The sequence below is a fragment of the Leuresthes tenuis genome, unplaced genomic scaffold (genome assembly GCF_036924035.1).
Source record: "Leuresthes tenuis unplaced genomic scaffold, fLeuTen1.0.hap1 SCAF_9, whole genome shotgun sequence".
Classification (NCBI taxonomy): domain Eukaryota; kingdom Metazoa; phylum Chordata; class Actinopteri; order Atheriniformes; family Atherinopsidae; genus Leuresthes; species Leuresthes tenuis.
Genome location: NW_027325363.1, coordinates 12,462,957 through 12,482,809, shown reverse-complemented (window position 1 = coordinate 12,482,809; position 19,853 = coordinate 12,462,957). Strand labels below are relative to the sequence as shown.

Here is a 19,853-nt window from a genome sequence, read left to right as displayed (position 1 = left end):
ATAAGAGTGTATAAAAAAATGCAAGCAAAGAGTGACTGCAGAGCTGAAAATAGCTGAGTTTGTCTACTATAACAGAAAGACTCGCTATATTTGTTGAAAAATGCAAAAGACAAGAAACTTAAAAAATAATCGCTTATTAAATCGCAATTAGATTATTCTTCCGTATCGTTCAGCCCTACATAAGATTTATAAGTATCTTACCCATCGATTATTACAAAGACCATAATCTGTTAGTATGTGAATTCAGGCATGGTGCAGTGATTACTGTGTTGTGTTGTAGTCTGTGATAATCAATGAAGATGTGTTTTATGTGCATGCATTTTCAGTTTAAAAACAGATCCCTCTGGATCAAAACCATATTTATCCAACAGCCAGTGCAACCAAAATATAGCTGTGATGTCATCACTATTGGACATCCCGCCGGGAGGACGCACAATCTTCTGCTCGTTCCATACATGGACTTCCTGGCTGCTGGTGTGTATGATGATCTGGGGCAGGTGTGACGTGACTCCACTGACCGTGCAGTGGGGGCCAGAGAACTTCATGTTGCCCCACTTAGTTGCAGAGTCACTTTGGATATAAATAGCGTTACTGGAAGCAACGCAGAGACATAAGAAGTGACAACAGAGGGGAGGATCGCATGTTCCTCATAAGAGACCAGACACACTGGGCTCACACAGACGGAGCCACTGAGTGCAGACAGCATAGTTACACAGGGGGGGAGTAAAAAAAAAAAAACAAGACATACTTCTCTGGGTAGAGAAACTAATGCTACAGGCGTTGGACATGGGTGTGAATAGATCCAAGTCTCAGAGACAAGCGCAGGTCCTGATGCTGGGCCTGGACGGCTCAGGAAAGACCACCTTGCTCTACAAACTCAAGTACAATGAGAGCGTGGTGACGGTGCCAACTGTGGGTTTTAACGTGGAGACGCTGGAGACGGACAGGAGAAGCCCGGAGCTGACAGTGTGGGACGTCGGGGGCCAGAGAAAGATGAGGCCCCACTGGAGATATCACTACTCTGACACAGCTGGACTGGTGTTTGTGGTGGACAGTTGGGATGAGGAGCGACTAGACGAGGCCCGCAAGGAACTCCATCGGGTAGTTCAATCAGTGAATATTTGAGTCTTGATTCGAGAGACTGATTAGTTTGTCAGTGTTTCTGAGCAGTATATCCCTTTAAAATTGGTTTGTGATTTCACGTTGCAGAGAGACGCCCATGCAGAGTTTGACACTAGAAAAGTTATCTATACTGGTAAATGAGGGCATTATGAGGACAGAATCATTGTTTTTTGGTGGGAAAATTCTGTTAAATATTCACATTTACCCAAAGCAGAGCAAAAACCTCAAACTATGTAAACTGATGGGTATTTATTATTGTTTTTAATGTGTTCATATTATCATTGTCACCATTGAAAGTAGTAAAAGGAGAGCTATGAGGACCAAAGCCCTCATCGGGATGGAGTTTGTGCACATTTCAAGGAGAATAAACATTTTTATTTTCAAAATATTAATGCTATAATTTAATGAATATGATAAATACCATAAATGTGCTGTTTATGCACCGATATCAGATACTTTAGTGATTAGAACTGATGAAAAAAAACAAAAAAACTTTAATTTCCTCTAGGAAATAAGAGAACTACCCATGATGCGTCATAAACCATACATTAAAGGGTTCATACTGCTGAAAAGCTGTGAAAAAATTGAAAGGTAAAAGTCTACAAAGCTTCTACCTATGACCAAGTTCATAAAGAGAGTTTGTTTTACACTGCAGTAATAACCATGTTGTTTCCTCCACTTTCTAGGCCCTGAAATTCGAGAGTCTCAAAGGTGTTCCTCTTGTGATTCTGGCCAACAAACAGGACCGTCCAGGTGCTTTAAGCCCCGAAGCGCTCTGCCTGAAATTGGACTTGAGAAGAGTGTGCGAGGGCAGGGCGTGGTTCATTCAGCCGTGTTCAGCCACCACCGGCATGGGACTCGAAGAGGGTTTCAGGAGAATGGTTTATCTGATGAAGACCCCATTGAGACAGACTCAAGAGGCCATTAAGGTGAAGATGAGGTCTAAAGGCTTCAGCTTCACAGCAATGAAACAAACCTTGCTCTGTGGCAGTTGATGGATGATTATTTTTAGCTTTGTCCGTGCTATGTTTACGGCTCCTCCTCGAGTTCATGTGTAGATCATCTGCTGCAGTCTAACTTGGGCCTGGTACGGTCAAGTCAAAGTGCACAACAAACACAGGGATTAAAGTTAGCCTGTGTGGTGCGACTTCTCAAGAATCATCGAGAAGACAGAGTGTCTTCAGCTGGTGATGAGACACCACAAGGATTTTGTGATAATCATCGGGGTAGTTTTGTGAAGGCAGTCCCGAGTCGCCATGAGAAGCCTCCATGTTTATAGCAGAAAGCCTTTGGATTATATGTTTTCCAATTGTTTCCAATTATTTATTTATGTTATAGTCAAAAGTCACAAAACTAATTGTATGAGATTTACATTTATTTGAAACAAGACAGAGTATTGTCTCACATGTTATATTGTCCAGAATCTAAAACATGTTTGACCTTCTATGAATTAAGCTTTTAAGACTTTTTTATCGTATTTTTATTCATCCTGCCTATCCAACCAAACATTGTCTTTAAACAAAGAAGTTTTTTGGGTTTTATTTTTTCAATGTTTGAACCAGGGTGAGCATGTGTGTCAAAGACTACAATGGTGCAGTCCCAGCTATGTTTTCTCTGTCTGTTCCCCTGAAATAAAATGACACGGAACTGAATGAGATGGTTGTGTTCGAGTGAAAGGCAGAAAAAATATTTAAATTCTTACTTAAGCAGAAGTTGCAATGTGAAAATGTAACAAAATGAAACTTAAATTGGATGTGAAAGTCCTTTAATTAAAATTTTGACATGGCCACAAGGGATGTGTTCCCACTCTTAAATTCAGTTTTCACACTGTACTTTCACTCGGAGTTCGGCCAAACCTGATTGGAGGGTTCAGCTGATGCTATATCTTCAAAAGTGATCGAGACCCTGTTTGTTTTATGTGCATTGGAGAGAAACAAATATTCAAGTTACGATGTCCACCCTGGGGCTGACTGAACCAAAAAGTAAGACGCCCTGTTCAGAGAGGATGATATGAATAACACCATCAAAATGTAAAGCAAAAAAGAGTAACATGAAGCTTTAACACTTTCAGAAGAAAGATTAAATCAACAAAAATAGGAAATTAAATACACTTGTTGAAAGACTATGACTACAAGAGGGTACAGCAGGCTAAAATTGAAAGTCAGATGATATTAGTACACTGATGTGCCACATTTAGCTTCAGAAGTCAGACGCACTTCCTTCATAGTTAATTTCAAATGGTTATCAAAGCTATAGCTGGGGTTGGGAAGCAGCTGGGGGGGTTAGTACCGTGTCACGAGGCTAAATATTTTCGGGTCTTAAGGGTTTATTTCTGCACTTGACAGGAGACGCACTGATGAGAATAAAGGCTCAAGTGAATTTGCTGCAGGGGCCCCTAAAAAACAGCTGACATTTTACACATCTGGCTTAACTGTGGCTGTTTTGACCAAGTAGTAATCAGGCCATTAATCTACAACTTCACATTGAATATGAATAAATGAATAAACATCACATTCATTTTGAGATGATCAAATTAACTGCTGCAAAATCAAAATAGTGAATTATGATAAAGTAAAAGAAGACCTCAAAAAAATAAGTACTACAACACTATTCATGTCGACGGCAGTCCTTGAGTTGTTGTTTTAGTGTACAATGTATATTACTTTTATCTATAAGCTCATTGGAATATATATGAAGTCATATACATGTATATGAATATATAATGATTAACTATGAGTTTATAACGTGCGGTGTTCCCTGCACATAGACGCGAGCAGCAAAACCAATGAGAGTGAGGGGGATTTCCCCACCCTTCCTCTACGCCAGAGCGAGGCTGCCCTCCACCACCGGCATTCCCAGTATGCACCGCGGACAGAGCAGCAAAAAATAGTCCGCTAACGAAAGACTGAGAAAAGGGAACCAGAAAAGGGTAGCTCACCAGCTAAATCCACGAGTTCAGCTGTATTTAACGTAACCAGAACTGCTAACATGGCTGACAACGAGAAACTGGACAACCAGCGGCTGAAGAATTTCAAGAATAAGGGCCGAGATTTGGAGGTAAAAGTTGTGCGGATTGGTGTCTCTTCTTTAGTGCCATCGCCGCTGTATTCACGGCTAGCCTTGCCTCTCGGCTCCCCTGTGACGTCGTTTCTAATTTCCACCGTCGGGAACTTTGCAGCCAGAACCCGACCGAGGCCTTCAAAGATCACCCGTAGTTGACTGTCGGCCTCGGCAGGGCGGTTGCCTGTTAGTTCTCACTGGTTTCGTTTCTTCGTGAAATCGTGTCGATTATAAAACATGTCAGAAAAACCTCCGCTGGATGTCTTCTGCTAGCCTGCTGCTAGCCAGGCCCGCGGGGGGCATGCTAGCTCAACTGAAGCATATCTCCACGAGTCAGTGTAGCTCGGTGTGAAATGTTACCTTCTACCTCATAAACATATTTAACTTGTACGTGTCCATTTGTGAACAATCCCTCGATTGTTAGGCTAACATGAGGGTGGATTTGCTTGATTTTAATACTGCAGATAGCTAACCAGCGTGTTAGCTTAGCTTGCTGGTGGCTGCAGTTCCACCCATCCCCCGTCTCTATAATCAAAAACAATGGCGGAAACCAGTTAGCTTCCTAGCTGACCAGTCAACTGGGTCTTCAGTCGGTGCTTAGGGATACATTTTTTGTTTTCTCCTGTACAAATATTACACGATCTCGGAATAATCTATAAGCAGCTAGTTAACCTGATTACATGATTGATAGATCAAAGCTACGCGTTAGCTAACGTCGGATCAATAAGTTACCAGGTGATTTACGGTCAGCGTGTCACTGCTTCGTGCAAGCTAGTGGGTATCAATATTGGTTTCAGGCGGGCTTACTTGAGGTGTTTGTACGCAGGATACAGTCATACATCCTGTTTGACAACTCGCCTCATTGCGAGAGAGGCCTCGAGAGTTGTTTCGCTTACCAGCCTGTTTACAACTTGAGTTGTAAGTGAGGTGGAGGTTTGTGAGCGGTGAACACACCCTCCCTTCCTCATCAAGCGTCGGCTCCTAAACTCCAACTTGGACTTTGTTTTATTTATTGTGCCATAATATTTGTAAATGAATGCCATAGCCCCCCTCTGACAGTCACGCCTGACTTCAACTCGAGAAATCTGGCTGAACGTATTTTCAGTTTTTGGTTTAATTAATTGGGGAATGCGGTTGTTTTGTGTGCCGGAGCGGCTGATTTGTGCAGCTTGTGAATAGGAACAATGTCATTAATGTAAGATTTGTTTGAGAAATACTTAATCTTATGATTTATACATGCAGACTAGAGTCTTGGGCCTTCTGCAGGACTGAAATCATTTTAGCATGATGCTGAATAAAATGTGATTAATCACGCCTTGATTTGGATTTCTTCTTTTTAATTATTTGGGTTCGATGACAATCACGTGGGACTGTTTGAAGCGTCCTATTTAATTTTGGAGTTATTTTGTGTATTTAACCCCTTTTCATATTTCAGGTGTTGGAGTTAACTAATGAGAAAGTCTTATTCAGGCAACATATAGCATCATCTTCCCCTCTCTTGTTGTTTTATGGAGACATAACTTCAACCACAGCAGCCCCTGCTCCGCTTCTTGGAGCAAATACAACTCTCGGGTTGATTGAAATACAGTTGTGCTGCATAGAGTTTAGAAAAAAAACACATTTTGAACAAGTTAGAATAGTGAATCGTACGGAGTCTGCACAAATTAAAACCCCTCATCAATTTTTTCTCTTCTGATTTTGTTTAGTTTTATTCCATATAGTTGAAAATTGGATGACTTGTTAAGCTATTCCTCCTCTGTCTTTGAGTTGAAAGTGTGTTCTGCGCTAAAATGCTTCCAGCATCCTCTCCACTGTAGCCAGATTCAAAATGCTGATATTTTGGTCAGACCTTCAGGCATTTGGATTGAGATTTAGCTTTTGTTGCACCTTTAGTAGCACAGCAGTTTCTCGGCTTGAGTAAGCTGTTTTGTTTCTGCTCCATACTGAACACATGTGGAGATAAAGAAAATGCCAATCCTGATTCATCTATCATTCTTCTGGTGGGTTCCTTCTATGTAGTTTATTATTAGCTTTTTATATAGCTTGTTATATCTTCATTTGTAAGTCGCTTTGGATAAAAACGTCTGCTAAATGCATAAACATCATTAGTTATTGTTGTATGACGTTAATAAGATTTCCCTCAGACCTGAGAATGTACTTGATATAAAGTGCTGAGCACAGATGTTTTGGGGTGATTTAATAAAGATGCGGGGCAGATTATAAACACTATTAGAAATGTAGGCCAAAAGCCACGACAAGAGGATCGCAGACCATTATGCATGAATATAAAATTGTATGCGGTTTATGTAAGACAAAATGAATTATCACTCTTGTTGGCTTATAAGATGGACATGAAGTGTCTTCATGTACAGAATCAATCTTTGCAAAACTAACACACCCAGGTAATGTGGTTGGAGTTCAACTCATGTTCAGACTCAAACTTTCCAAGACATACACCAAATTTTCATCTCTTTGCATAGAAACTGTGATTAAAAACCACCTCATTAAGATTAACTGTCACCTTCCAGACTGTCGCTCTGCTCTAATAAAATCCTAATTTTTATAAGCAAGTCTCACAAAATGACTTCAGGTAACATCAGACAACATCAGCGAAGTGAGTTCAGTTATACTTCTTAAAAAGTTAGAAGTGGTCGAATATCTTGAGCATTTACTCCCACAGTCAGTCAATAACTTAATTTTGTTTCCTGGTTCCAGATTAAATTTAATCTGTCTAGCTAATTTACTCTCTTGGTTGTGAAGTTAAGAGTAAAATTCCTGATCATACGATGTTCTTATGCTGTCATTTCCACAGACTATGAGAAGACAGAGGACTGAGGTTGTGGTGGAACTCAGAAAGGTGATTACACTTGTCATTTCTTTTAATATAATCCACAAACAACCAGTGCGTTTCAGTCAAAATGTTTTCTGTTATCTGCATGTTATTTTTGTTCTAATGTCCTGAACTTTATTAATTTGTGCCTGTAATTGTGGATCTGTATGAAGTGATATCTGTGTCCGCTCTACAGAACAAAAGAGATGAACACCTCCTGAAAAGGAGAAACGTGCCCCACGAGGACATCTGTGAGGACTCCGATGTTGATGGCGATTTCAGATCGGTACGTTTGTTAATATTCCACTGGGTAGGACGACTGTTGGAGAGATCTGTTGAAGATGTTTGAAGGGAGCTGAAGCAGTGAGAATGACGTCCATATGATGCTGCTTTCCTGGCACATTACTGTGCACGTTCCGTTTCCCTTTGCTGGTGCATGAGCTGGCTAATTAATTACGACCTGAAAGAGCAGGTCTCTTAATTGGAGGGAAATGTGTTTGATGCCGGTTGGAGGCGTCACTTTAAAACAACCATGATCTGTTAGAGCGACAAGCTTCATCGTGTCATCGATTGTCAATGAGAGGGGGAAAAATAAGCTCAATGAATTTGCAGGATAATATACAGTCTGGAATTAAAAAAACAAAACATTGAGCAGATCTTTTCACCCATTTTGATGCCACCTTGTTGTTTGGGATCCAAAGAACTCCGTTGGATCTGATCTGATCTGGCATCCAGCAAATGTAGCAGCTGATTAGGTGTTTTTTTTGGGCAAACTTTCTCAATTTGACTTAGAGATTTTTTTCCCTTCATTTAGAATGAATAATGATTGCTGTTTCACTGCCACACTGGTCCTAAATGGACATTCTTAGTGTTGCTGAGAACACAAATGGAGTTAATATGCGTGTTTCTGGATAGAAAGTGTAAAATACAACACTGAGTCTTACAGCACACATCAAATGTTTTAACCTTTTGCTGAAGGATTAACCTTAACGATAAGTTGTTGATGTGTTGTTGTCGAAATGGAGGCAATAAATATTTTGATCTTCAGTTTCAGGTCTGAAATGTTCTCGCCTCTAAAAGTCTCTACAGTCATCTCTTAGTACATGCAGCCTCAGCAGTGACGCATGTTTTAGACTGGCAGCGTCGCAGAACATGGACCAGCCGAGATTCCCACCATCCCTGGTGGCGATTTTCCGTGCTCGTATGACCATGTATCTGATGGCGGTTTCGGTTTTACCTCAGCTGAGGTTGGTCAGAGCGGATCTGAACCTGTGGACACAAATCTCCACAGCAGCACACGCTGCCTTGCTTCATCGGGTTGTTTGAAAGTCCGGCAGAGAATTTACAACATAAATCATGGATATCTCAATTGTTGACACGGGTCGTGTGTTGTGTTCATTACTAATGAATACATGAACATGTTTGTTAACTCGGAGTATAGAATTACAGCTCAGCTGTTTCCCTGCAGACGGGAGTTGAGCTCCGCAGCACTCAGTCGTTAACGATCACTCCCAAAAGATATTCAAACCTTTCTGAACTAAAAGCCCATCGCAAACCAAATCATTTCATTAGGTGCTCAATACTCTTTTATAGTCCTAACTTGTAAGTTGCTTTGGATAAAAGCATCTGCCCGATCAGTGTGGTGTAAGAAGCAGACTCGCAGAGCGAAGATGTCTCTCCTCTGTGTTGCTGCGGCTTCAAACGCTGATAACCAGCTGATCCGACCCACAGTGAGGGGAAACGGAGCATGGAAAGGCAGAACCGTGCCACGTGGAGTGATGAGAAAATGCCATAATGCTCTCTGGGATTGGTGGCATTGCCGGATTTAAATGGCTACTCAGCTGTTTAGAGATTCAATCACTGTAACTACTCCGTGGTGTTGAGAGGGCTGACTCGAAACGAGCTGCTTAGCAGTATATCAACAATGGCATGCCGCTCTGACTCAGTGAAAGACATTAGAGAGGCTTTTGTTGAACGTGTGGAGGCCAGTCTAATTTTGATACTTTGATACGTGTGCTTAGAGGTGCTCTTTTAACACGTAAATTGTGTTGCCTGGGAGACATTTGTTGTACTTTCCCTTTGTGATTAGCTCTTGAAAAACACACGTCTGTAAAACCCTCACTGTTCTCCATCTTTTTATTGCTCATGTCGACGGTAGATTTATTACCTCAAGGTTACAGTTGTTGCTTAAATCATCTTCCAAAGTGGCTGAAATGCATAAATATAAATCTGCTTCAGGTATTCACATATTTACAGTTGCATTCGACTGCCACACCTTCCGTTTGGAGGTCCACTGGCAATAAGGGCCTGGAGTAAACCTCTAACCCCTGATGGCTTCAGTCTAGGAGTCCCCGTCCTATTTAACTCGATGGAGCCTGTAGGCATAACCGGCTGATCATTGTAAGTGACTGTTGGGGCCTCTCCAGAGAGGTTGCCTGTTGAAAAATGGCATTGAATGGCTGTCGCATGAAGCTTTCTGATTGCACTGCAACACTTTAGTGGTTCAAGTCAGGATGCAAACAACTTTTCGAACAATGCCCATCCTCTCCTGGGGGATTTTCATCGAAACTTCAATGACTTTCTCTCCTTGTTAGTGCTTTTATCAGGACATTTAAGTTTTTACTCTTTGTGACCATTGTTTCCAATCTAATCACTCTGAAATGATTTGTTTTTACAGCAAAACACTTCTCTTGAAGCAATAGTACAAGTAAGTAAAAAAAAAAAGTCATTAAAAGTCATTAAAAGATGAATTATTTTGATGGTTGTACAGCACATGACTCTGTAATGTTGATGTTTTGTAGAATGCCACCAGTGATAACCAGGGCGTCCAGCTGAGTGCTGTTCAGGCTGCCAGGTAAGGACGCATGTTGTCTCAGTCCACACTGCCTGTTCTTTCACAGAATGCCATAAATGTAGTGCTTTGGATGCTAGAAACCCCCCTCACATCGACGGCAATGTCATTTAATGATGTCCTGCCAACATGGGCAGCGGCGCGAGACGTTGCAATAAAAAGCGCTGAGAAAACTGCGAATAGAACGATTTGTGTGCTTCCTTTTGAACAAGCTCTCTCTGTAACATGTATGCAGACATGTTTGATTTTTGTGAACTTGAGGGCAAAGGCGTTGTTGGGCTTTGGCATCCATGGCTGCAGCCCTATGAAGTACATTTAGCTCATCACAACCGGGAAAGAAAGTTATTTAGTTAACTAACTATTTAAAACGACAATCAACCGGTAAAACTAAAAACCGTTAGATTAAAATATTATAGCTCAAAAAGATCGAAATGCTGAATTAAACAAGTTGAAAATGCCGTGAAAAGTTCAACGAGAAGCGAAGCTAACAGCAGATATCTGAATTATGAGTTATTTCATGGCAACTTGTTCGTGGGTACAAATAAATGATTAAGTGTGCCGTGAAGACGAGAGAAAAGGAGGCTGCCAAAATAAACACTTCACACATTCACACAACTCAAGGAGACTTGTCCATGACAGATGGGAGACGGAGAACACAAACAAACGTATGAGAGAAGCCCGGCAGTCATGAGGATGGAGACAAAGTGCAATGTGAGGTTATGACGGAACAACGTGAGACGGTGGCGTGAAAAACCGAATGCACCCTCCTTAAATTCTGTGGTTAAACGTGAAGTTTTGTAATAACCAAATCGCCTGATCTTAAAATCAGATGATCGTACTGTACTGTGCCACTATTTATTTAACACAAACTAAACTAAAATGCTCAACCAAAGCTGTGTGTGAACAAACTAACGCGTTTAGTGCTGCAAATCAAACGGATTTGATTAATTGATCATCAGCCGGTTGTGTGTCTTTGTCGGCTATTCCAGGATTTAAGTTGTCTAAATCACAATTATCTAATCAACCCACGATTTAAAGAGCGATTGTTTTGATGTTGTTTGACATCGAGCGTCCCTTTGTTATAGGTGATCGTGTGCGTATGAACAGTAGCGGTCTGAGTGTAATCACGGTAACACATGTGGCTCACAGGTGCCTGTAAAAGCTGCCGATTCCACACTAGCACACCAGTGCTTTGTCTCGGAAAGCTTTCTGGCTGGAATTGATTGCCTCTTGCGAAATAGAGTTCCAATGGTGCAATTTCAGGGGCCGACTGCTTTCCCAAATCTGCTCGACAGCTGTGATTTGGAGCAAGTCGTCCTCGTCTAATTAATGGACTTTATAAATGGCCTTCCAGCGCAGTCGTGCTGCCCTCCAGAAACTTACGGTGCTGCCAGATTCCTGAGAAATGTTGACATTTCAGGAATGTTCCTTATCATTTTTCTTCCACAACGGTTCATGGCGTTGCGTCATCGCTGCGCGGCGCTCGACTTTGTGTCGCGTTGCGTCACAAGCGGGGTAAAGTCTGCTGCCGTTGGTGACCGGGACTGACTTGTGTTGTAGCATCCAGCGGGCTGTTTCTGTGTGTGCACCCGGTCCTTTTCATTGGTGGCAGTAAATCCGTGTGGGTGTGTAATGATCTTTTGTTTCCTCTTTGTTTTTATAGGAAGCTGTTGTCCAGTGACCGTAATCCTCCCATAGATGACCTGATTAAGTCTGGGATCCTTCCTATACTGGTCCACTGCCTGGACAGAGATGACAAGTAAGCAGGCTGCAATTCTGTTCCGAGTCGCGCTTTTTCATGTAGAAGTTAGCTTGTTTCCCGTATCGCGTTCACACTAAAGTTATGCTAATGAGACAGCAGGCCTTAGCCCAGCCTACATCTGAATGGTGATGCTGTTATGTAAATGTGTTCTAGTTTTCACCTTCCAGGAATGGGATGAGTCATCAGCATGCTCTTACTGTTCAACACCTCTGCCCAATCACACTCGCTTTCTGCCATTATCTCTGCTGCAATCACCCACCCACGTTTTTTTTCTTCTTCTCTGCAGCCCATCTCTCCAGTTTGAGGCGGCCTGGGCTCTGACCAACATAGCGTCGGGTACCTCAGAGCAGACCCAAGCTGTGGTCCAGTCCAGTAAGTTCCACTGTGCCGCACTTCTTTCTCTGTTAAAGTTATTGTTATTACAATAGAAACTGCCTACAGACGCGCACATGAGCGTCTAAAGTTATTAAGTTTTCAGTTTTCCTGTAGAAGCTGAACTATTTGGAGCAAGCTCCTCCAAATGGACAGCAAAATGGGAGCCACTGCTGGTCTGAGCTGCCTGCAGCCGTTTTCCAACAACAATCATTATAAAAAGGCTCATAAGTTGAGCACGAAGGTCGGAAGATTTATGGGGTTTTTGCAACATAAAGGGGAGAAAATGATAAGGCTTCGGGTATTTTTGTTTCATAGTTAACCCGTCTGTTCCTGAGGCTGTTGCTGTGTGTGCGTTGAATCATAACAAGAGGAAAGAGCTTTTGACAAACTGCCAAATGTTACCAAAAGCTGGTTTATATCATTTTTAAGCTTTTAAAAAAAATGCACTGACAGGAGGCTGGATTTATAATATTTACATGTCAGTCAGATATTAATCTGTGTGACTATCGGGGGAAAGAAAGTGATTAGAAAAATCCCTCTTCCACTGGTTTTGAGTATTGGAAGTGAATGGCAGCATTCACACCTAACGGGTTAATGTTCATGGTGCAGAAGCAGCGTTTTGGGTGTCTCTGGCTTTAAAAGGTTGGAGTGAATTTAATTTTGCTTGATGTGTTCATCAATTTTCTGTCTTTTCTTCTTCTTCCTGTAGACGCTGTGCCACTGTTCCTGAGGCTGCTTCACTCTCCTCATCAGAATGTGTGCGAACAGGCTGTCTGGGCCCTGGGCAACATCATAGGTGAGTGGCCACTTTTTTGTATTTTTTTTTTTATGTGTGTTCAGTAAATGTTGATGTAAGTATTCCCTAAACAACATGCACTACTTTGGGTGTTCTGTGCAGGTGATGGTCCACAGTGCAGAGACTATGTGATCAGCTTGGGTGTGGTCAAGCCCCTGCTCTCCTTCATTAGTCCCTCCATTCCCATCACCTTCCTCCGCAATGTCACCTGGGTCATGGTCAACCTGTGCCGTCACAAGGACCCTCCACCTCCAATGGAGACGATCCAGGAGGTGAGTACACGTGAAGAGATAAGTGTGTGCGTAGATCATTCGGCACTGAGATGTTATGAGAAAGGCACCGTTTTAGTGGCGATGGATGGGAAGCCTTCTCACCTTTGTACAGATTTTAAGATATCCTGAAAAGGTTTAAATATCGGAAGATGGAGGTGATCTGCTGCTGCTTCAGGTGGTCAGGTCAAGGTTCAGCAATGCTCTCTCCCAAAAATAATAAAGTACTAATATATATATATATATATTTTTTTTTTTCCTTTCCTGGTGCCAAGGGCATATCGCAAAATGAAAATGCTACGTTTCGTCGAGGTGAAATTATGAGGGGTTCAGGGAGGATGAGGCCTAATTTTCACACATCTTTGGGATTCGCTGGAGAAGACTTAACACAGCGGTCCGACTCTCTCTCTCTTGACAAAAATGAGATGTTACTCTGGATGGAAATGCATGTTGAAACATTGCATAAACTGTAATCGAAGCCAAAGGTGATCCGACAGCATTTTTGTTTAGCATCTTAATCCGTTTTGAGTTCTAATCTATAGCTGCTTCATGGAGTATAAAAAGGGGGACTGGTGTAAGCAAACTACGGGCAGCTGCATGGTTTGGTTTATTTATAATGCTCATTATGGACAGCCGGAGGACATGAGATCTGCACTCACAGCTGCATCTGTGTGTGTTTAAGACGCAGGGAAGAAGGAGGCAGTAAACATGGTATAGATTATCGCATTCAGTACTTTTGTTTCAAACCGGTCAGATGTCATGGAGGCGAATGCCAAAAATAGGACCTGAAGTCTGTTCTCTGATGGCGAATGCTGAAGAAATGTGCATAATGTTGAAATATTTGACGCTTCTGAAGTTGCTGGTGATGAAGAGAAGGTGTCAGAAACTACAACAGTGACTAAAGAGGAGTGTGTTGCCTTGAGAAATATTTATTCTGCGACTGCTGCGGTGTTTGCCTTTTTCTAATCTTGTGGAAATCAAAGAGGATGACGGGTGTTTATTGGTTATAGTTTGACGGGAGAGGATTAGAGACGACCATTTGTCAGTCGGTAGAAGGGCAAAGGTGTCAATCGCGATTATCAAAGAAGAATAAAATGCAGCTGCGACAACTTAATTTCATGGTTAACTTATGACTTTACCTCATTTCCATCTTCCTTTGCTACACCTTCTAATTCTTTGTCGTCTCCTCAGATCCTGCCGGCTCTGTGCGTGCTGATCCACCACACTGATGTCAGTGTAAGTACAGATTATTAACAGCTTTGGTGCCTCGGCTCTACCTACTGTAGCTATTCTGCTGAAACGACGGCGTTTAATGAGGCTTAACGGAAATGAAAATGCATTTATCAGAATCCTTTTTTTTTGTGTGTGTGTGTTTCGCTGCGTCCAGATCCTGGTGGACACGGTGTGGGCTCTGTCCTACCTGACGGACGCCGGGAATGAGCAGATCCAAATGGTCATCGACTCGGGCATCGTCCCACATCTGGTGCCTCTGCTCAGTCACCAGGAGGTCAAAGTTCAGGTACGGAGGGGAGACTGATGCCAGTCGGTATTAACTAAACCAGAGTCACGTATAATACAATAAGAAGACAAATAAATCAAACAAAACCCAGCCGTGTCTTTAACGGGACACTTTTTTTTTTGCTAAAAAACTTCACCAATTTAGCTTTTCATTGTTAAAACAGTTTTGCGCTTCCCCTCCTCATTCAGACTGCTGCCCTGAGGGCCGTTGGGAATATCGTGACCGGCACAGATGAACAGACGCAGGTAGTGCTCAACTGTGACGCCCTCAGCCACTTCCCAGCGCTCCTCACCCACCCGAAGGAGAAAATCAACAAGGTAACATGCCCCGGTCTTTATGCCGATCATCTCAAAGTGCTACAGCAGTCGCCTGGAAGTGATGAAATCAGAGACGTGGTGTGAGTGTGAATGCTGTGTGAAAGGTAGAAGAGGGGTCTCATAGCTAATGGTAGACATTTCCAACATGGAGAATCCTGAGGATGAAGACGCTGAAGAGGACACCGGAGACCGGCCACTTGATGTTAGTGACTCATATTAAAGGGGTGGGGAGGAAGGTGTTAGCCTGTGTGTGTGTGTGTGAGTGAGTGAATGATTGATAATAAACATGGGTTGGTGGAAAGAAGGGTGCTGAAATATCCCTGCTGATATCGGAGTGCATCTGAGACCAGTCATTTAAAAAAACGAGGCCCCTCTTGTGACTGGACAATGATTAGAGCCTCAAGCGACCCTCTCCCCACCCTCAACGCTCCGTCTCTACCAGAGGTCAACTCTCCTGAGCCGACCTCTGTTTTCTGATCCAGCTCAGGCACACAAAAAAAAAGAACTCCCTTCGGTGTTTCAGTCACAGCAGGTGGCTTCTTTGCTTGAGATAAAACCTGCAAAACGTGAGAAAATGTTGAGCACAGCTGTCCCATCTGTTCACATCACTGTTGCATTTGTGCCTTTTGTCCTGTAGGAGGCGGTGTGGTTCTTGTCCAACATTACAGCAGGTAACCAGCAGCAGGTGCAAGCTGTCATTGATGCTAAGCTGGTCCCCATGATCATCCACCTGCTCGACAAGGTTTGGATCCAGTTCCTGTAGATCGTGTGTTTCTTTTTTGTGTTTGTTTGTTCAGAGCATCTGGATGAGAATGTGTTGCTTACATCGAATGTATGTTTTAGGGTGACTTTGGCACTCAGAAGGAAGCAGCCTGGGCCATCAGTAACCTGACAATAAGTGGAAGGAAAGATCAGGTAAGAATCCTCTTAAGCAAACCTACTTTGCTTGCTTTGGTCCTTTTTATTTTTAATTTTTTTGTCTCAACCACAACGTGTTGATGGTGCTTAACCTTTCAACAGGGTGGAGCCACAGTCCATTCATGTTATTTCCTGTTATCAACAATGAATCATGTCAGCAAAAAGCTACAGACGCATTTCGAATAATTTGCCATGTGAAATGCCATCAAGCGTTCCCTCTTGTTTCTAACGTGGCCGACGTCTTTGTGTGGCCCGCAGGTGGCACACCTCATCGAGAAGCAGGTGATCCCTCCGTTCTGCAACCTGCTCACAGTGAAAGACGCTCAAGTCGTGCAGGTCGTTCTCGACGGCCTCAGCAATATCCTCAAGATGGCTGACGATGAGGCTGAAACCATCGCTAATCTCATTGAGGAATGTGGAGGTAGGCGTCGCATCCTCTACCAAGGTTTCCTGATTTAGTCTCAGCAGGGGTTCATCCGCGATGACGTTTTGTTCTGACGTTTCGTCCCACAGGGTTGGAAAAGGTGGAGCAGCTGCAGAACCATGAAAATGAAGATATCTACAAATTGGCATACGAAATTATTGATCAGTACTTCTCATCTGATGATGTAAGTTATGCTGAACTAATACGCTGTGTGTTGCATATAAAGCCAGCTCCTGCTTATTCAGGTTTAACTGAAGTAGTTTGTTTGGTTAGATATTTAACATAAAATGTAACAAATGTGTTGAATATGTATGGTATAATATATATATTTTTTTTAATTCAAGTTGTAGTCTCTGCCATAAAGTTGTCTTTTTCAAATTACCTCTACTTTTTACCCCCTTAATTTAAAAGCCACTGACAGTGATTGGGCTGTGCGGTCGTATTTTTCTTTACAACGGCCGACTGACGTGTTTAGCACCATCAGTGTCTGATCTACAGCCCTGTCTGCTGCACGCTGTTAACGCCTAATGCATTGTCTGTCATCCAGATTGACGAAGACACCAGCCTCGTCCCAGAGACCATCCAGGGTGGAACTTACGGCTTTAACTCAGCCAACGTGCCAGCCGAGGGATTCCAGTTCTAGACGTCATCTGGGGTATTCTGGAGTTTTGTTCATGATGCAGCACTCTGTTCAACATAAACAAATTAAGAGAGAAAGAGCGAGAGAGAGCGAGTGTGAGAAATTCGATCCATTGTGCTTGGCTCGTGGGATCCATGGCTGCATCTTATCTGAGAGAAAAATATGTGGATTTCATTTGGCATTCCAGGGGAACCAGCCCAAATGAAGTTTGAGATGGCGAGTGGGTGCGAGTGAGAATGAGTGGCTACATGTTGCAAAAAAAGCAAAACATCTACATTGAATGCGTTGAGAGACATGCCGACATAACTTCTGCGTTATTGGAGCTGTCGTCTTCGGAAAACTACTTCAAATGACAACAAAACAAAAAAAGACTCGATGTCTGCCCAGGGAGAACCAAGGACATTCAAAAACAACAAATCAAGAGATCTTGAAATAAAACGACAAAATGCAGAAACAAATAGAACTTTGATTATGAACTGAGATGAACCACAAACCATCACAATTCTGCGGTCCTCCGACTAGAGAGGGCGCCACCCTCATTGTGCCCCTCCCCCAATCGGCCACGCTATCAGACATGTGTGTGAATGGACCCATTGTGTATGAATGTCTGGACTCAGTGCTGAGGAGCCAGGTTCATCTCCTCCAACGAGACGTCCCAATGGGGCACCATCCTCCCCCCACCTTCCCCCTCCCCTCCCCCCCTCCCCCCACGGTGGGCAGGGCCAGGAGTCCGACTGCGCGTGTCGCATGTGCGAGAGAATGGACGGATGAGTTGTTGTGTGTGCTTGGCTGCGTGCGTGCGTGACTGGGAGTGTGCAAGGCTGGGTGAGAACGCATGCAGAGACAGGAAAAGATACAAAAACAACATCTGAAGAGAAACAAAATTGAGAAACGCAACAATACGTTTAGAAAAAGGTTTCAGGAAAGAAATTCGGCCTTTTGAAACGGGGCTGATCCTCGACTACCTGAAAGGAAGAACTTTGGATATGGGAAAAAACAAGAAAAAAGAAAAAAAAATCGTCATCACAAGGATTATTTTCTTTTTTGAGTTATTGTTAAGTTAGTATTAATTGACACTGGACAATGTTAATGGCAGGTGTGGAACGGAAGTGCATTGAATTAAGATGCTTTTGGGCTTTTCTTTATGCCTCCAGTGTGTTCCTTTCTTCTTCTTTTTTTTTTTTCTTTTTTTTTTTTTTTTCTTCCAGATTTTATTTTCAGCTCTTAGTTTCACTGCTTCTGTAAAGGCGAACGATGACGATCGTATTCCATCCTTCCACCAGAACTCTTAACCTGAACACCAGACATGGGCTTTGATGCTGTGAAATTCCGACACCATCACCATAATCAACCAATGACCTGTTCCTCTTCTTAACTCCTTCATTTATTTCCTTCATTTTACAGCAGAATCAATGCTTTGCAATTTCGTTGCCATAGCTTTGATTATCACCAAGGGAGAAGAGAACAACGGCCATGTCGCGTAGGATTGTGAATCATAACCTTTGCATGTACTAAACTATAGCACAGTTATTTTTTTTATTTTAATTTTATTTTTTTTAGGGTATTTTAGTTTCCTTAGGCTGTGGATACAGTGTATTTTTCATTTTAAGTAAAACTGTGCTTAAATGTTACATGTTCCCCTTTCCCTTGCTCCTCACTAGTGTCCGAATTGCTAAATAATCTGTATGGTTTTGCACATGTACTGCAAAGTGAGGCCTGAAGTTTATTTTTTTTTTTCTGATGGTGTGCTGGTGGGTTTTATAGGTTTTGACCTGCCAGCGAGCCTCTACATTATGCATCACTCAACCACAGTCTTTGTTGTCTTTCTAGAGTGATCCAATGATGCTTTTTAGTGATACTTGAGAAAATAATTACTTTATTTCAGGAGCAGCAGTAATTAATCTGCTAATGTATCTCAGCTTGATTATAGGGGGGGGGGTTAAACCTCCCTTCTCTCACGGTCAAAGGTGTCTTGCACGTCAGACTGGAGTTGTGTTAAATGGGTTTACCCTGAATAATAAATAAACCCATGAACAAGTTTGCTGTAACTTTAGTACCTTGCAGAGTCCTCAGCCCCATTTCCCTCTTTCCTCTACCAGCTAGGTGTACAAGCTTACCCTCTTTAATTTTTATTTTATTTTTGTTAACTTCAAACACTGTAGTAATGATTACACATTGTGCTCATAAACCTTCTGTTGAACATAGGGGTATTTTTTTTTTCTTTTTTTTTTTTTTCGTTTTTGCAGCATTCCTTGTTAGCAAACGTGGTTTCAAATATAACATTATTGATCTGGAAGGGGGGAAAAAGGTGGTTGGCCTAAAAAAAAAAAACCTTGTGGAAGATAGGCTACAGCATAGGTTGTCTTCAAGAAAATAAATAGTGAAACCCAAACCGAGAGACTGCGTGTGTGTGTGTGCTCTGTTGTGAAAAGGTTGTGTGATTTAACTTTTTTTTTTTCTCCTTCAAAAGCTCGCTTGTGTTCAAATCGGGAGGCGGCGCGACCCGATTGGCCAGAACGGCCGTTTTTCCGCATGCGCACTGTTGAAGAGTTTTTCTTTTTCTTTTAGCTCGAATCGGAGAAATGAACTTCTAAACTCCTGTTATAATGCGTAACATCCACACAAGTCAAATAATTGCTTCGATTCAAATGAAAAATTAGTGCCGACAGAGGGAAATTCTTAATATATTTTGAATAAATAAAACAAGGAACAACATCTTACTGGTGAATTTTAAGCATGCACGCAGGTTTAATGGCACAAAGAAAGGCTGCTATAACCAGCCCCAAAAAGTTAAAAATATATGAATATATAAAAAATCCAATCAATATCTTTGTCGTGTTTTTAAAATTTTTTTAATAGGTCACTTCCGTGTTTTTGCCTGCTCCTGTTTTTAAAAAACGACTTTACATAGTGTACCTGAAGGCAGCACGATAAGGAACCGGAAATGAGAGCTGTTTTGCACAGACGCTT

General features: G+C 42.2%; 2 protein-coding genes across 2 annotated transcripts; both read left to right on the top strand.

Moving 5' to 3' along the window:
* Window positions 1-634: 634 nt before the first annotated feature.
* Window positions 635-2,522, top strand: LOC140314230 (ADP-ribosylation factor-like protein 14). Its single transcript, XM_072392348.1, has 2 exons — window positions 635-1,101; window positions 1,809-2,522. Exons 1-2 carry the CDS (start codon window positions 769-771, stop codon window positions 2,115-2,117), a joined length of 642 nt encoding a protein of 213 aa, XP_072248449.1. The 5' UTR covers window positions 635-768; the 3' UTR covers window positions 2,118-2,522.
* A 1,434-nt stretch (window positions 2,523-3,956) lies between these two features.
* kpna4 (karyopherin alpha 4 (importin alpha 3)) lies at window positions 3,957-19,281 on the top strand. The gene is made up of 17 exons (XM_072392355.1): window positions 3,957-4,179; window positions 6,995-7,039; window positions 7,209-7,298; window positions 9,690-9,719; window positions 9,814-9,866; window positions 11,527-11,622; window positions 11,912-11,997; window positions 12,710-12,796; window positions 12,899-13,068; window positions 14,257-14,301; window positions 14,453-14,584; window positions 14,773-14,901; window positions 15,539-15,643; window positions 15,745-15,816; window positions 16,078-16,240; window positions 16,333-16,427; window positions 16,791-19,281. The coding sequence occupies exons 1-17, from the start codon at window positions 4,111-4,113 to the stop codon at window positions 16,884-16,886; spliced, it is 1,563 nt and encodes a 520-aa protein (XP_072248456.1). The 5' UTR covers window positions 3,957-4,110; the 3' UTR covers window positions 16,887-19,281.
* Window positions 19,282-19,853: the final 572 nt, after the last annotated feature.